The sequence below is a fragment of the Rhipicephalus microplus genome, unplaced genomic scaffold (assembly GCF_043290135.1).
Source record: "Rhipicephalus microplus isolate Deutch F79 unplaced genomic scaffold, USDA_Rmic scaffold_14, whole genome shotgun sequence".
NCBI classification, from domain to species: Eukaryota; Metazoa; Arthropoda; class Arachnida; order Ixodida; family Ixodidae; genus Rhipicephalus; species Rhipicephalus microplus.
The window spans coordinates 35833439-35848633 of NW_027464587.1; the positions used below are offsets into that span (position 1 = coordinate 35833439).

Here is a 15195-nt window from a genome sequence, read left to right on the forward strand (position 1 = left end):
AATTTTGTGTGTGCTTTCTGCTTGAACTGTGTGCTGCAAGTTTTGAGCTGCTCGCTGTCACGTTATTCCAAGTCACGTTAACGTGACTTGGAATATGTTGCTGTTCCTGGAACTATGCCCAATAAACGCTCAACTACCTCTATAAACACATGTTTCACTTTCATGTTACACCTATTACAATACGTTTTTTTTCAACGACGATCAAGTACGTTTTTTTCAGGTTATTTCAGATTAGTTTTGTTTAGTGGGCATCAACCTCTGTGTTGGGTATGAGTCATCACAGTGCGGTCAAGAGGAAGAAGTCCGGCGCTTGGAATGGCGCCCCTCTGGCTGCTCATCGCCTTCGTGGCGGCGACTGCCGTTGTACATCCGGCAGCGGTAGCCGAGAGCGGAATCTACAGGCCGGAGGATTACTACGGCGCCGCGCCGGAGAGAGCGGATGTGAACGACATCCCGGTGGGCAGCGCTTTAGCCATGCGCGCTCACTCCTCCAGGGAAGGCGGCCACAGAGCCGCACAGGTGGCCGTGCAGCCGCGATGCCGCGAAGACGCCTACCTCGAGCTGCGCTCCTTGTGCGAGCGAAACCTGGACGAGATCATGCGGCTCTACACAAAGGTGAGCTGAAAGAGTGTGTGAAAAGGGGCTGCGTATAAATATGAGATGGGTGCCGAACTAAACCTATGATGTATAATACAAGCCCACCGAGCCAAATTGTTAACGATGCTTGAGCGAATGGCGAAAACAACGTTGCTGTACAGGGGCTTATAGAAATCACCACAAAATGCTGAAACGATTACGTGAGAAAATTTTGACAATGATTATTGCACCCTGTTTTGAAGGTGATACATGCTTGAGAACTAGAAACGCTGATGCTAACGATTGACTCATTATGAAAGTGAGTCTGTTGCTGGCGTTCCCGTTTCATTAGCACTTCTTTGTAGAGCATCAACACAAGCTTGCCCAGGATATAGCTGCAGCCAACATTTCAACTTGTCCTGGTCCCTGAGCAGCGTGCTTATAATCGCTTTGCTCAGATTGAGATGCCTGAGCTAGGTGTTCATGATCAAGAATAAACAGGGCATGCGAACACAGAAGTCGTTCGTGGTGACATAGCTTCTCTCGTGTCCGTGTTAGCACGCCCTTTATCTTTGAAGGGCTACTCACCAGGTCTGACAATTTTGAGTTGACAAGCGCAATGCGCAGATGGGACGTTTGCGATCATGTCTGTCTAAATTCGCACCGCTACGCACCTCGGTAATGGAAGAAATTTCAAGATGAACAACGCTGCTTCCACTTCCTTTTGCAGGCGCGGACCCAGAGAAAGAGGGCATGACGTGTAAGCATGAATGGCCCTACGTACAGGGCAGGGCAGTGACGTTGGTCCTCTACGTAGACGATTGTGCCCTCACGTTTCCAACAGTGGCACGTGACAAGGCAATAATGATTTAACACGACAAGCGTAGTTCACGTAAATAGTAACTTGAAGAGCACATTAAAACTCTAGATAAATATTGAGACGCAATAATGAGGCGTGCATGTCTTTTTTTTTTCCCGTGAATTGCCATGAGATGCAGGGCTAATGTGCCGGCGTTTCGCATGCGTGTGTCCCCGCGGTCAGCGCATCGAGCAGACGACAGCCGTGGAAGCGAAAGTTCACGCACTCATTGTGCTCATCTCTTCCACCGCGTCAAAGCCAGCGTTTCTAAGCCATCCCGCAAAAACAGGGAGTATGCAACAATATAAAGCTTTGTGAAAAAAGAAAACAAAAACACGCCGCTTGCATGCTTTGGGGTTGGGCTTGTTCGGGAACGTGATGCGCACGTGACCTCTAGATCGGATGCCGGAGAGGGTGGGGAAGAGATTCGGCTTGCTAAGGTTACGCGGTGGAACAGCTAGGGTTTCGAGCTCACCTTCTCTCATTCTCGTTTGTTATGGGGCCAGGTGCGTGGCCCTCCAAAATTAGCGCACTCTGCTTTTTTGGAGACAAAATATCCAGCAGAAATTACCACCTCAAAGAAGGGAAGAAAAGCTGCTGAGGGAACTGCCAAGTGTTGCATAATAAAAGCAAACAAGAAAAACGGAAAGAAAATTCAGGCTCCATTTTGGGCGAGTACTTGCGGAGTCACCCGCTATTGGGGCGCATTGCTTGTCTGCTGGTAGAACAACGCGTTCTTCGTTCGTTCGGCTGTCGGTGCTATAAGCAGAAACCATCTGGAAGGCTTGATAGATACTTGTGTAAGTACTTTAGAAGTGGAGGGCTTCGTTACAGTAGAGTTGTACGAAAAAGAAATCTCAGCATATTCACGAAGTGAATATTAATGAGTAAGGCAAGGCTTTGGAAGGTTTTATTGATAAACTAAGAATACTCAATCCATCTCGGTCGGTCGGTCGGTCGGTCGGTGGGTCGGCCGGTCGGTGGCTCTGTCTGTCTGTCTGTCTGTCTGTCTGTCTGTCTGTCTGTCTGTCTGTCTGTCTGTCTGTCGGTCTGTCTGTCTGTCTGTCTGTCTGTCCGTACGTCCATCCGCCCGTCTGTCTTTTGGTCCATCCGTGCGCACCTGCTGAGTGAGTCGAACTAGGAGGCCACATATCAAGAGAGACAAGCGCGTACGGAACCTGAGCTTTAGGAGCTTCGCCCCTAAAAAGTATAGAATTATTTAAACTTGTCGCCTGTTTACGCAGTAGCCACAACAGTGGCGGGTACCGCGTATAGTAAGCAAATTTAGGCTTGTTTCTTCACCGAGTCGCTTGTAAAATTTTCCAGTAGCCGGTCGCTTCTATTGGGCTTATTTGCATTCCTTAGGTTGATATAGTTAATTTATTGCTCACCACGTTCAACAATGCGCGTTTAGAGTTCGCTAAATTATCCAAGAAGGGGGGAGACGGAGCTTCTTCGCTTCCCCCTATTAATTGTATGAAGGAGGCTTTGTGCTTCAGCCCCATTAGTGCCTACGGCTGGTCCCCTTCCAGTTGTGCATGCCCATGGTTAAGCATCAACGTCAAACGTACGTTGGGGGAATCAACAAGAATAATGTTTATCATGCGCTGGCAAACAGGCCTTCAACAAATTGTAGACTGCCCTGAAGACACTGTTAACATGCGTCTATGCGCTTTCGGTCACAGTTGAGAATATTTTGTTGTACAAAACTATTTACTGATTTTTTAAAGTTCTTTGTTGAACTTAAAACTATTTTTTTTCTCACAAATAAAATACCTACAAGATTGAGAAAATTCATTGTGTTTCCGCCTGTTTTGTGATGCGCATTCGCTTGTTGTCCTGGTGGCATCTCCCAACACTCGTATGATACAAAGAACAAACACCACCCGCGATCTCTACGACGGCATATCCTTAAACGGCTTTTAGGCGTGTAAAGCCTAGTTCACACTGAAACATCCGCTTTCTTCAGCGACCGAAATTCCCCTGCCACCGAAACGCAGCGTCGTTCGCACTGGACGCGCCCCGCGCCGCCGAATATGCCATCTACTACGGGGCGAACGCGGGATGGATGCGCTGTCACCCGGTTGTTGTCGCGGCTTGCAAACGCTACTACGCTATCCGGTGGTGTACTTCGACGATTCTCGTACGCAAGAAAAGACAGTACTGCTTACTTTGCTGGCATGTGGCTGTCTTGTGATGCACAAAGAGCAGAAAAGCCTCCGACGCCAGCGGGGTTGGTGGGTTAGTTTTGCTCTGCAAGACCACAACAAGCTCGGTCACGCCAACAGCAAGCTCGGTCACCTTTTTCACGAAATACGGAGGCGAAGTGGACACAGAGTAGGTTAAACTTACGTTGGTTTCAACATTCAGTTACGTGCACTGCTGCATAACAAGTGAGTAGGGCTTGGCCGCCATTTTTCAAAATTCCTTGACTAGCACTCCTATTGGTCCGCGGTGACCGATTCGGCGGCAGGCGCCGCAAAAATCGGTCTGAGAGCGATCGGCGCGGAGAGGGCCTTTTCGGCGGATCTCGCTGCCGCTGAACCGGATTCGGAGCACTCTCGGCGGCCAGAATGCTCAGTGTGAACGCGGCCTAAGGCAGACAATCATTGAGGGCGAACTGTGTGACAATCTATTACTGTAGGATGTGCCTATACCTTAATTAAAAATACCGGAATGGAGCTTCAGTTTCGAGGTCACGTGGCCGCAGCACATGAGAAGTTAACAGAGTAGAGTCGTGGTGCAAGTACTTTGAATATTCAGAGAAATAGTTTAGTTAGGCTTTAGAAAAAAACCAGCACATATCCACGGAGCGACGTATGAGTGGGGCGAAACGCCTGTCAGTCCATCAGCGCTTTCGTCCGTTCATTCGTTTCTGCTTCCATCCGTGCGTCCATACGTGAATCCGTACACCCGTCCGTCAGTGCGTAGATCTGTGTGTTTGTGCGTGCGTTCAGCGATCCATTCATCTGTCCATCTATCTAGCAAACACTCCATGTACCGCCATCTAGCACCATTTCATTATATTGTCACGGAGTGAGAGTAGGCAAAGAATAGAAATATAATTACAGGTTGTGCACGGTGCACACAGTGTCCTTGAACCAAGTAGGTGGAGTGGCAACAACACGAGCTTTTGTTCAATCGTCATTTTCGTCATCTTTATGGTCCAATCCTTGATGTTAATGATTGCTTGTATCATATAGCCGCCACCGGTGAAAGCGCCGTCGCGGCGCTTAAGAAAGCATGCGATCCTGTGGAGAGAAGTACGGCTTAAGAAGGGAGACGTGTGCTATATCAGTGGACGGCAGAGACGATGAGGATCAAGTGTCCAAGGGGGCGATCTCGTAGGTGACCTTGGTGACTTCGCGCAAGATTTTGTAAGGTCCGTTGTAGCGAGCGAGGAGCTCTGAGGACAGACCAACGTGGTGGGAGGGAGTCCAGAGCAAGACCAACGATCCTGCGGAATAAGAGACAGCTCTGTGACTGCTGTCGTAGCGATCCTTTCGAGGGAGCTGCGAGGCAGAAAGGCAATCCTGGGCAATCTGGCGGGTCGCTCGAGCCCGAGTAGTTGCATCGCGAGCGTACTCGGTAGGAGTGCCAGTATGCGACGGCAGAAGTGTGTCAAAAGGCAAAGTGGGGTGACGGCCGTACAAGAGATAGAAGGGGTCATGGCACCCTATTTTTGACCATATTCTGTTTTCTGTGCGTTGATATTTTTACGTTCACAGACAAACTTGCGAAATCTTAGCGCATTTCAGCGTGCCATTATTATATAATAGAATATTTTTGTAAACGAGCGAGCGCGCGGCGAGTGGGGCAACATTGGTGACTTCGCAAGCCATGACGTAACGAGCCCCTTGCCAGGCGAGCTGCAGCACTGTCTGCATTTCAGAGGACGATCGTGTTCCGCGGTCAGCTGAGCTTCCAACTGAGCCTCTTCAGCCTTTTTCATTTTGCCACTGGGACTAAATGACTTGCAGCTGTTGAAACAATGCTACAGCATGACCCATTTAGCTCTGATACTGATGCAAGCAATTTTTTTCAAACTGTCTGAGGTCAAACGTTTCCTGTTAATGCACTACGGGTAAGCAATTCGCTGCCACGGATAACTATTGATTGAAACTCCTCGCAGGCAGTGCCAGGATTAGGCGTCACACTTGCAGTTTTTTTACGGGAAACGAATGCTATCGACAGAGTTCAAGCGAAATTCAGCCAAAATATATATTATCGGTAGTAACCCTAGTGCCACACTAACATCTGCCGTTCACTTCGAAAAATAGAATGCTTTCGAATAGCGTACACCTAATCTTTATGTTGTGATCGCTGCTACTGCGTATGCATCGTAGAGCAAGCGGCTATTTGAACTTACGGTCCGCCCGCAAGAAGTCGAAAATGGCGTGTGGTGCGCAAGGCCCGCAAATCACCTTTGCGGTGGTGGTGGACAAACATTCTTCGAAAATTAGTTTGTCGCCCATACGCTTAGTCTGCATTGCTCTCCAACTTGGAGAACGCTATTCGAAAGCTTCCTATTAGGGAGTTTCAGAATACTGTTTGCAAGCGCTGCGGGCGTTGCGGGCGAAGCGGGCACCATAAGAGTTTTAGAATAGCGTTTGCCCTGCTGCGAACCGCAACGCCCAATCGCAGCGACACCGTAGCCTCGAAACCAGCGCTTGAGGGCCACATGCGGGCCGCCATCACCACACGCAATTGCGGATTTTCTGCGTGTGGTCCGCGAACGCGAACGCCGACTCGCGTTACGACGCATGCGCAGTGTCAGCAACTGCGCCGCAAGGGCTCGCGGTGCATTATTTTCAAGCCCGTTATGTTTACATATGGCGCACGCACCAACCAATGGAAAAACAACGCGCAGAAATGTTACGACCACTTATTTACTATGTACAGAACCGAAAGGCGTGTACGCACGTATGGTAGCCAAGAAAAACTGCAGCATCCCCGCGGAGTGCATGATGGTGAGGCGGACGAAGCTCCTGAGGTTTTTCGTTGATATCGTGAATCCCCCGATGACCTATCTCGTCAAATCATCAAGCGAGTGAGTGAGAGAGTGATAGTGACTTTAATAAAGATATCCTGAGATGGCTGAAAATGGGCCATTCCGACCCTTAACTCAGCCTGGAGGTTCCGCATAAGACGGCACTGGCAGCTAAAGGCTCGTAGCGATGTCTCGGACCCTCTGTACCGTCTGTAGTTGCTGAATGTATTCGTTGCTCTTGAAGACTTCATGCCAAGCCTCTTGAGTGTTAAGTTTTGCTATGCTGCGGGTAGGGCACAGCCAAAGCATATAATTTAAATTGCAATCATCATCATCATCATCATCAGCCTGACTACGTCCATTGCAGGACAAAGGCCTCTCCCATGTTCCGCCAGTTAACCCGGTCCTGTGCTTGCTGCTGCCAATTTATACCCGCAAACTTTTTAATCTCATCTGCCCACCTAACTTTCTGTCTCCCCTTCGTGTGTTTGTTTTCTCTGGGAATCCAGTCAGTTACCCTTAATGACCAGCGGTTATCCTGTCTACGCGCTACATGCCCTGCCCATGTCCATTTCTTCTTCTTGATTTCAGCTATGATATCCTTAACCCCCGTTTGTTCCCTAATCCACTCTGCTCTCTTCTTGTCTCTTAAGGTTCCACCTACCATTTTTCTTTCCATTGCTCGCTGAGTCGTCCTCAATTTAAGCTGAACCCTCTTTGTAAGTCTCCAGGTTTCTGCTCTGTTAAATTGCAATAGAGATGGTTAATGGTTTCAAAGCGAGCATGCGGGTGGTGCGTGGGGGGTCGACTCTGTGTGAGGTGAATGGTGTTATGTACGTACGTGTTTGAAATCTTCTTAGGGTTAAAGCTTGTGCTTAGTTCGGTTTTGGGCGCAGTGCTGGGAAGGCACGTCTTTGTCCCCGGTAATGCGAAGTAATCTCGTGGTATGTGAGTGCTTTGTTTTGGCTGCAGTGATTCTCGTACCACCCACCCCTCGAGTGGTCGTCTTTCGCGGCACGGCGTGTGAGTTCACACGTCAGGCGGTGGACCTTTTCGTTGGGATTGAAGTGGTCGAGTCCCGGTATCTGTACCATGTGGGCTGGAAACCAGGATGCGTGGATTTGAGCTTTTTCTTCTTCAACAAGGGTTTCTCTGTTCTCGTACGCTTGCGTTACCGGTGAGTTTTCCAGTGCTTCTAGCCCAGCAGCGAACGTTCGTGCCACCGTCTTGGAGTCTGTATATACTGTGGAATGGACTTGGCAGCTCTGCAAGGCTAGCGCGATCGCTATTTCCTCTGCTTTGTGGACATGACTTGTTTGGACGGTTGCCGCGTTCATGTAGTTTTCGTCTATATCAATGAGCACTACTGCAAACGCTTCCCTGCCATAGAGCGGGGGAATCTACGTAGAGCACGCGCGTACGTGTTGAGTTTTTTTTTACTTCTATATGAGCACCCTCGCTCTGTCTTTCCATCGGCCTTGGCGGAAAATTGGGTGAACATTGCGGGGGATCGGCTCAACTCTAATGTGTTTCCTCACGTCGTTTTTAAATTTGGTACTTTCTCTCGTTGAAAAATTGGGCAAATACCCGCGTTTCACGGGATGAGATGGCCTGCCTGCATCGACGACAGGCATGTGACCTGTGCCAATCTCTGAGCTTTAAAAATTTCTTCCGCCATATTGTGCCAACCGAGTTGCTCGAGCTTATCATTGCTCATGTTATTGGGAAGCCGAGGGTTGTTTTCTGTCCCTTGCGGAGCATGGAGTCCACTTTTTTTTATTTCTGCCTTCGTAAGTTTCAGAAACGGGAAAGCGTATGCTACGTGACTTACGAGACAGGCGTGATACGCCTTCATTATGTTGTCTTCTAGGAGGCCTCCTCTCTTGTTGACAATTCTAGCAATGCCTCTCGCGCAATGGTTCATACTTGTTTCAAAATGCCTGCGTGCTGTGGCCCTCCTTGGCGCTTAACGTTAGGCCTCGTAACTTGACCATATATAGTTTCGGTAGCGTTTGGTTGTTCTCAGCTTCGAGCAATACTTGCTGATCTTCTGTGTCCAAATTTTGTCGACGGGGGAAGGGGGAGCCTTAAGGTAGATTTGGTGGGAGACAGTGCGAGTCCAGTTGGCTTTAGGAATTCTTCTTTTGTAGTCGGTGTTTGTTGATGGATTCCTTCCAAGGTGCCATATGAGTGGCCACATGGGACCCACGTGACAATATCATCCGCGTATATAACATGGCGCTCCGTCTCACCTGCTCACAAATTTTGGTTCCTGTTTTCCATCTCGCGTGGTTGTTTATCTACTTCGATTTAGCGCTATCCGTGACACGTTTGCCACATCTGATGACCCTCAAACTAACGCCTTACAGAGTGCCTCAACAACACACTGACATACATGCGTTCTCCCTACTGAAGTGGGGGGGGGGGGGGGGTCAAAAGCAAAAGTTCCCACGCGATGCTGCCCTATAAGATTACAGAGAATAGTGGCCTGGAAACTTCTGCTTCCCCACCCCCCCCTTTATGCGCATTGAGCGACCACACTGATTGGGACATAGCTGTGCTGTTCGACACTTTCCTTTCCAACTAGTCAAAAGACCCGAAACAACTGGCTACTCACCATTTCGACTATTTCTCAGCCATCATCTTTTACTACCCTTCGACACCGTGCTTTCATCTGACCAACCATCTTGTCCTTCGTACGCTATAGATGCCGTCACCCGTGCCCTTGAGGTACGCACAGTAGCCTGCGCTCAGTTATCGTCGTCGCCAAGAGCACAAAAGTCTCTACGATTGTTGACATCAAGATGCCGTTTTTTCTGCGGGCTATCTGCTTCTACTGTGGCACCCATCTCGGCGTACCGGCCTCTACAACGAACTCTAATCGCGCTGCATTGGACTCTACCAAGTCGATCGTTAGGTGACACCTGTCACTTTTGAGACTTCCATGGCCACAAGACAGTGTTGGCGGTAACACGTTACAAGTAACGTCGCTACCGGTAACGCGTTACTTTTTTTGGTAACTTAGTTACCATTCTAGAACTGTACCGAGTAACGTGCTTGCGTTAGAATTTTTCGTAACGTGTGCTGTCACGTAATTGGTTACTTTTACATTGTGTAGGTGCCATTTTCCCAAAGCTCACCTTGATGAATTTTTTTGTCGCAACGTCAGAGTTGTCCACCTGCAGGTTTTTTAAAGAGACGCCGAAGGAGGAATCGCTTTTTTTGTAGAAATTGTGGATAGAAATTTCTGAAACGCTGAAACTCCATGTGGGGAGTTTTAAGTTTTAAGAGGGCTGCAGAATCCGGCATAACAAACTGTAGGAACGTGCTTTTTATGAAATTAGATTGAAGCATGTGAATTGCTGGCCACTGCATCGTTCCAAGACAGGTTACCTGAGGGGAAGCGCATGGACTGGTTCACTCTATGCCACACGCTGATTGTCATGCTTGGCACGTAGGGAAAGCAAAATACTTCTTCGAGAGCCTGCGGCAATAAAACACTGACGTCTGCAAGTTAGGGTGGCAAAGGAATACACTCGCTGAGTACCGCATGGTGAATGAACACCGCAACAAATTGGCCAAGTTCGGCATCGTTAGAACCCAATTTATAGGCGTTGTTTTCTGGAATCCTGGCCCACCCAACAGACAGCCGGTAGTTTCACCAGTCTAAGATTCCCTAGCGCTCGAGCCTGCCTAAACAAAATTTTGCAGATCGTGGGTAATAGGCGTGATCCCATAGCAGGAATAAAACTTCTAAATGGAATGCGAGTGAGGCATTAAACGTCGAGTCTTTTCCTTTGAAGGAAAAAAACAACTTATTTTTCACTAGCTACGTTGGTTGGCTTGGTTTGTCGCAACTGTCTGTTTCAACTATAGCCTATGATACTGCTGTCACACGAACACTACGGCGAACAGTTATAGGTAGCTACACGGCGGACATAAGCGCTGTTAGTCTCCTCACGTGATTGTCGCAAAGCAGGGGCTTAGGCAAAAGTATTTTTCAGGAAGGTGGGCACTTTTTCGAGCTGATGGGGGGCCGGGCAGACAAGTATGCCATGGGGAAATAAATTTCAACAAGGAAGGGATTGGGTCCTATGTGCCACTCTCTAGCTATGCCTCGGTCGCAAGCGGGTAATTCTATGAGATATAGACACAAATTCGATAAGTTATATCTTAGGTTTGATTGAGTATTTCATATTTAATGCATACGGCACCCATTAGCCTGAAAAGGAACTCAGTTTTTTTTTTGACCTGCACAATTTACGACGCAAAAAACTATCAAACATAATGAACACAGAGGGACTCATTTCTTCACCAGTCGTTCTTGAAAGTTTAACATGATGTGACACACAAATATTACCGTTACAAAAAAGTCATATTGTCTATAGAACACAAACACATCGAAGAGCGAAGGAACATTGTTTGAAAACTTCAGACTGGAGAGAACTATTGTTGAAAATTGTCTAAATACGGATGAACTTATCACATTTGCCATAAAATAGTTGCTAAAAAGGTGATAACATTTATCAACCTTGTTTTCAAACAAGCTTTGCTTCTTTCTCTCCGCAACGGCAGCTATGCTACTGGTTACTGAAATTCTCAGCCAGCAAGGCTGTTCATAAGCATGCCCACAACGCTTGCAAATTTTTGTAGTAATTATATATAATAAAGTAAACGAGAATTGTTTATGCACAAATTATTACGTGACTAAGGCAATGAAGACTTTTTAGTACGTCATCAAAATAGCCCTTTTCTTCGTAGGTCGTCCACGCGTCTGCGTCAGCGTCGATGAGGCTCACATCCCAAGTTTTGATGGCCCAAACGAGACGATAGAAGTACACGAAAGGACACCGATCTGGCGTCACAAACGTGAAAACTCCCCCCGTTCCCCTTAAAAAAAATTGCCAATGCAGGCCTCCGTGACTGCCTACTGGCGCGTGGCGGTCTGGACCACCAGCTTGAATTTGAATGATCTCCACTGGAGGGGCTGTTCGGACTCAGAAAAACCTCACTACTGCAAGTTTCTGGAGTTCCGCGATGATTTCCTGGTAGCTAGTGTGGATGACTGAATCTGTAAAATGCCGCATTGACAAAAATGGCTTCACCATGTGCCACAGAGTCACAAGCCCTCGCATTTAACAAGCAACATTAAGCCACTATAAAATTGCTAAGGTCTGGTGCATTCGTACAAATAATACACGTGAAATGAGCATATTGAATATAAATTAAGTTTGGGTCACAAGTTTAATGTGGAAAATAAATTTGAGGCATAAAACTCTCACTTCGGTTCCTGTAGCAAAGCACTGACTAAATTTTATGACAGTGCTTTCTTAATCCCTTGATCCATACATTCGATTTCACCTATGCACAAGTTTGCATAGCCACGCTTCGTTCACGCACAAGTTTGCATAGCCACAGCCACGCTTCGTTCCATAAAAAAATAATGAATATAAGGCGTTATATTCATTATTTTTTTATGGAACGAAGCGTGGCTGTGCAAGGTAACTTGTTTCGTGCTTTATTCAGAGGATACGAAGTCGTCTGACCGTGCATGCCGAGGCGTTGCATGAAGGTGGAGGCTGCCACCGATAGCTCTTTTGCCCCTGTGTGTCCCAAAACGCCGCATGCCGGTGTCGGTGCACCATTGCACCGCATGCCGCATCACATGGAAAATCACACCCCTGTCTCGGGCCTAAAAACTACACCAAGTTTCTCTTCAAGCCGTCCTTCCAGCACCCGCGTCGACGAGGAACTTGAGATATCCATCTCAGTGGTTAAAAAAACAAACCGCACGTCCCCTAAGGGCATCGGGAGGAAACGCGAATGCATTTGGGTGCACCTGAGTCACCACGCGAAGAGCGCGATCCTGCTCGCGAGCACCGGCGAGATCGGCCGCTCGTTGTTGGCGCTTGGCCTCGGCTTCCCGCTGTTTCACTCGAACATCGGCGGTTCTCCGTTGACGTTTCTCCGCCACTTTTCAAACACGAACCACTTCAACGTTCTCGGCTCATTGTTGACGTTCATTTGTGGCATTCCCAGCTCGTCGTTGTTGCCGGACAGCAGCCTGTCGAGCACACATGTCACGATCTTTGACTCGCCAGTGGCGTTTCACAGCGGCTTCTCGAGCCTGAGTTCCGACTCGCTTCAAGCGCATGCGTTCGGTATTACGCGCTCTTCGCTTCGCAGCAGTGTCTTTTTCTCCAGCCGATGATGCCGTTGAAGCAACTGCAGTGACACCAGCACCAGGGAGAGGCGTAATGCTCGAGTCGCATTGGGTTATACTTCGTCCTAGTGGTTTCATTGCAGCGAGAGTTTCGACTTTACCGACTTCCATCACTATCAAGACACCAAAGCGCGCGCTTTGTGCATGACACACACACACACACACACCCACCCACCCAACACACACACACACACTTCGCGTTTACAATGCAAATGACATCCACTGTGGTGCTGTATAGCGGTTACGGTGCTGAGTTACCAACCAGAAGGTCGCTAGTTTGACACCTGTCACGGCGGTCGCATTTTCATAAAGGCGAAATCCTACAGGTTCGCATTGTGTAGGATGCCAGCGCAAGTTAAAAAACACCAGGTGGTCGAAAGTTCGAGAGCTCTACACACATGACAAGCCCCATATTATATCGTCGTTTTGAGACGTGAAGCACGAGATATTAATAATAAATATTCAGCTGCCATCTTGCAGGGAGATCACGTGCAGTCTTGCCAGCGGCTGCACCAGTACACAGCGTGCGTGGGCAAGGCGCTGAATCGCACCCGATGCCATCGGCTGCCTGACTTGGCGATGCGCGAGCGCCAGAGAATCCGCTCGAACGTCAACGACTACAACTGGAGCTGCTCCACCAGCAGCCGCCAGGAGTACGCGACCTCGGGAAACTGCGATGGGAAGGAACTCATCAACCACCACATGAGGTGCGGGTCGACCTTTCAGAACTTCGTGGGATCCATCAACGTCTACAAAGAGCAGGTAGGCAGCAGAAGGCTCTTCATCAACACTATGACTACACCCACCGCATGTTCTGGGCTTGCCCAGTCGTACCGCCAATCTTGTTTACCTCATCGGCCCACCTAATTTCCTATCGCCTCCTCACGCGTTTTTGTTCTCTTGGAATAATCTTGCCTGACTGCTACGTCCATTTCCTTATCTTGATTTCAATTATGATGTCTTTAACATCACTTTATTTCCTGACCCACTATGCTCTCTGTTTTAAGGTTACACGGGTCATTTTTCTTTTCATTGCTTGCTGTGTGCCCCTCAGTTCAATTGAATACTCTTTGCAACCCTCTTTTTGCATCAAGGTTAGGAGGCCTAATTGAACTCATTACTGGGACAGTTAGGGCATTGTTAAACATAGCAAAGTGGCGCAACGAGAGAAAACATACACAAGTGCACTTGTTTCCTCGGATATGTGCTTGTGCCATCGCTTTTCTATGTTTAAACGCTTTAGGAAAGTCAGTGGCGTAATTGGTAAGGACGGTGCCCATGGCAAATATATATCCGGGCCCCTCATGATGATAATGATAGGAATACTATCATTATTGTAGCAGTAGTAGTATTGTTTTTCTATTAGCATTTAGTATTTTATTTGTGCACAAAACACATCTGTCTGCTTTGGGCAAGTGAGTGAACTATTTGTTGATTGATTGTTCACTTCAGTAAACTTGAGCCGTCTCGAATACCTGTACATACTATACACTAGAGATCCACAATCTTAGAAAAAAAAAGAACCTAGACAGGCACTCTTTTTTATTGATTTACTCAAAGTATGCGAAAACCTAAAAACTAGGCTATATACAATCCCACAAAAGTAGTTCCTAATGTTTTTGGATATATCGCAGTGTAATATATTGTTAAAAGTATTTGTTGCTTGCATATCGCGAAGGATAAAGTACCGATATATAGAAAAAACGACGAGAGGTCACTCAATTTAATTGTATAAAGCAGTCTGTGAAGGAGTTTGTGGTTTTCTGTGAGAAACAAAAACTGTGTTGTGAAACACAAACAAACAATCTGTGAGAAACGCCATACTTAGTTTCTTTTTTTACTAATTCATGCCAATGTCTGCTTATGAAAGCTCACCGTGAGCTTGAAGGCTGAATGGTCTGGCGAGTTGGTAAAGTGCTTCTCAATAGCAGATCTTCACCAACAACACCATGGGCAGCACATTGCCTTTCCTGTTGTCACCACAGGTACATAGACCTTCGTGTGGAAGAATGAAAGTGGCTTGGGCTGAACCAGAGTAATGCAAACATTTTAAGCGATAATTTCAGAGGCTAAGCTAGAAGGAGGTTTGCAGGTTCAATCGTTCACCGCCCCAATATTGTTCTATTGGCCTGTGTATATATATGCGCACTCATACAAAAAACATGCCAGAACGCGAATAGAAAAAAATCAAAACTCGAGAAAAAGAGCTTTTGTCCGATTCCCGGCATAGGTACGTTGCTGCTCAAAATCGTGTTTATGTGGAAATAGGCCTAGACCGACTAAATTATTGGTTTGCTTCATGAGAGAAGAGAAATGAAGGAAATGAAATACATTCCGAAGTTGAGGCGCCGAGATGTGTTCGTAGAAGAGTTAGTTACAAAGTATAGTGCAACTCTTCACCACTTCCTGAATATCAAAGCAGAAGATGCGCCCAAGCAAACAAAGAAAAGACAGTGCTTTTACGCAAGCACCAACAAACTCAATGTGAGAAGTAATTTTTTCACAAAGTTTTGTTCGTGAAGAAAAAGCAGCACATTTTAACTAGTC

The 15195-nt window shown here is 47.4% G+C and overlaps 2 protein-coding genes across 3 annotated transcripts in view; one reads left to right on the plus strand and one right to left on the minus strand.

Moving 5' to 3' along the window:
• LOC119181372 (putative peptidoglycan muropeptide transporter SLC46) overlaps nt 1-15195 on the minus strand; it is a 187603-nt gene that overhangs the window by 106956 nt on the left and 65452 nt on the right. The window lies entirely within an intron of this gene.
• The window catches only part of LOC142784540 (uncharacterized), a 32177-nt gene continuing 17237 nt past the window's right edge, over nt 256-15195 (plus strand). The window contains exons 1-2 of the mRNA XM_075882977.1: nt 256-615; nt 13129-13410. Of these exons, the coding sequence (XP_075739092.1) occupies nt 316-615; nt 13129-13410 (582 nt within the window). The 5' untranslated portion in view covers nt 256-315. The remainder of the gene's footprint in view (nt 616-13128; nt 13411-15195) is intronic.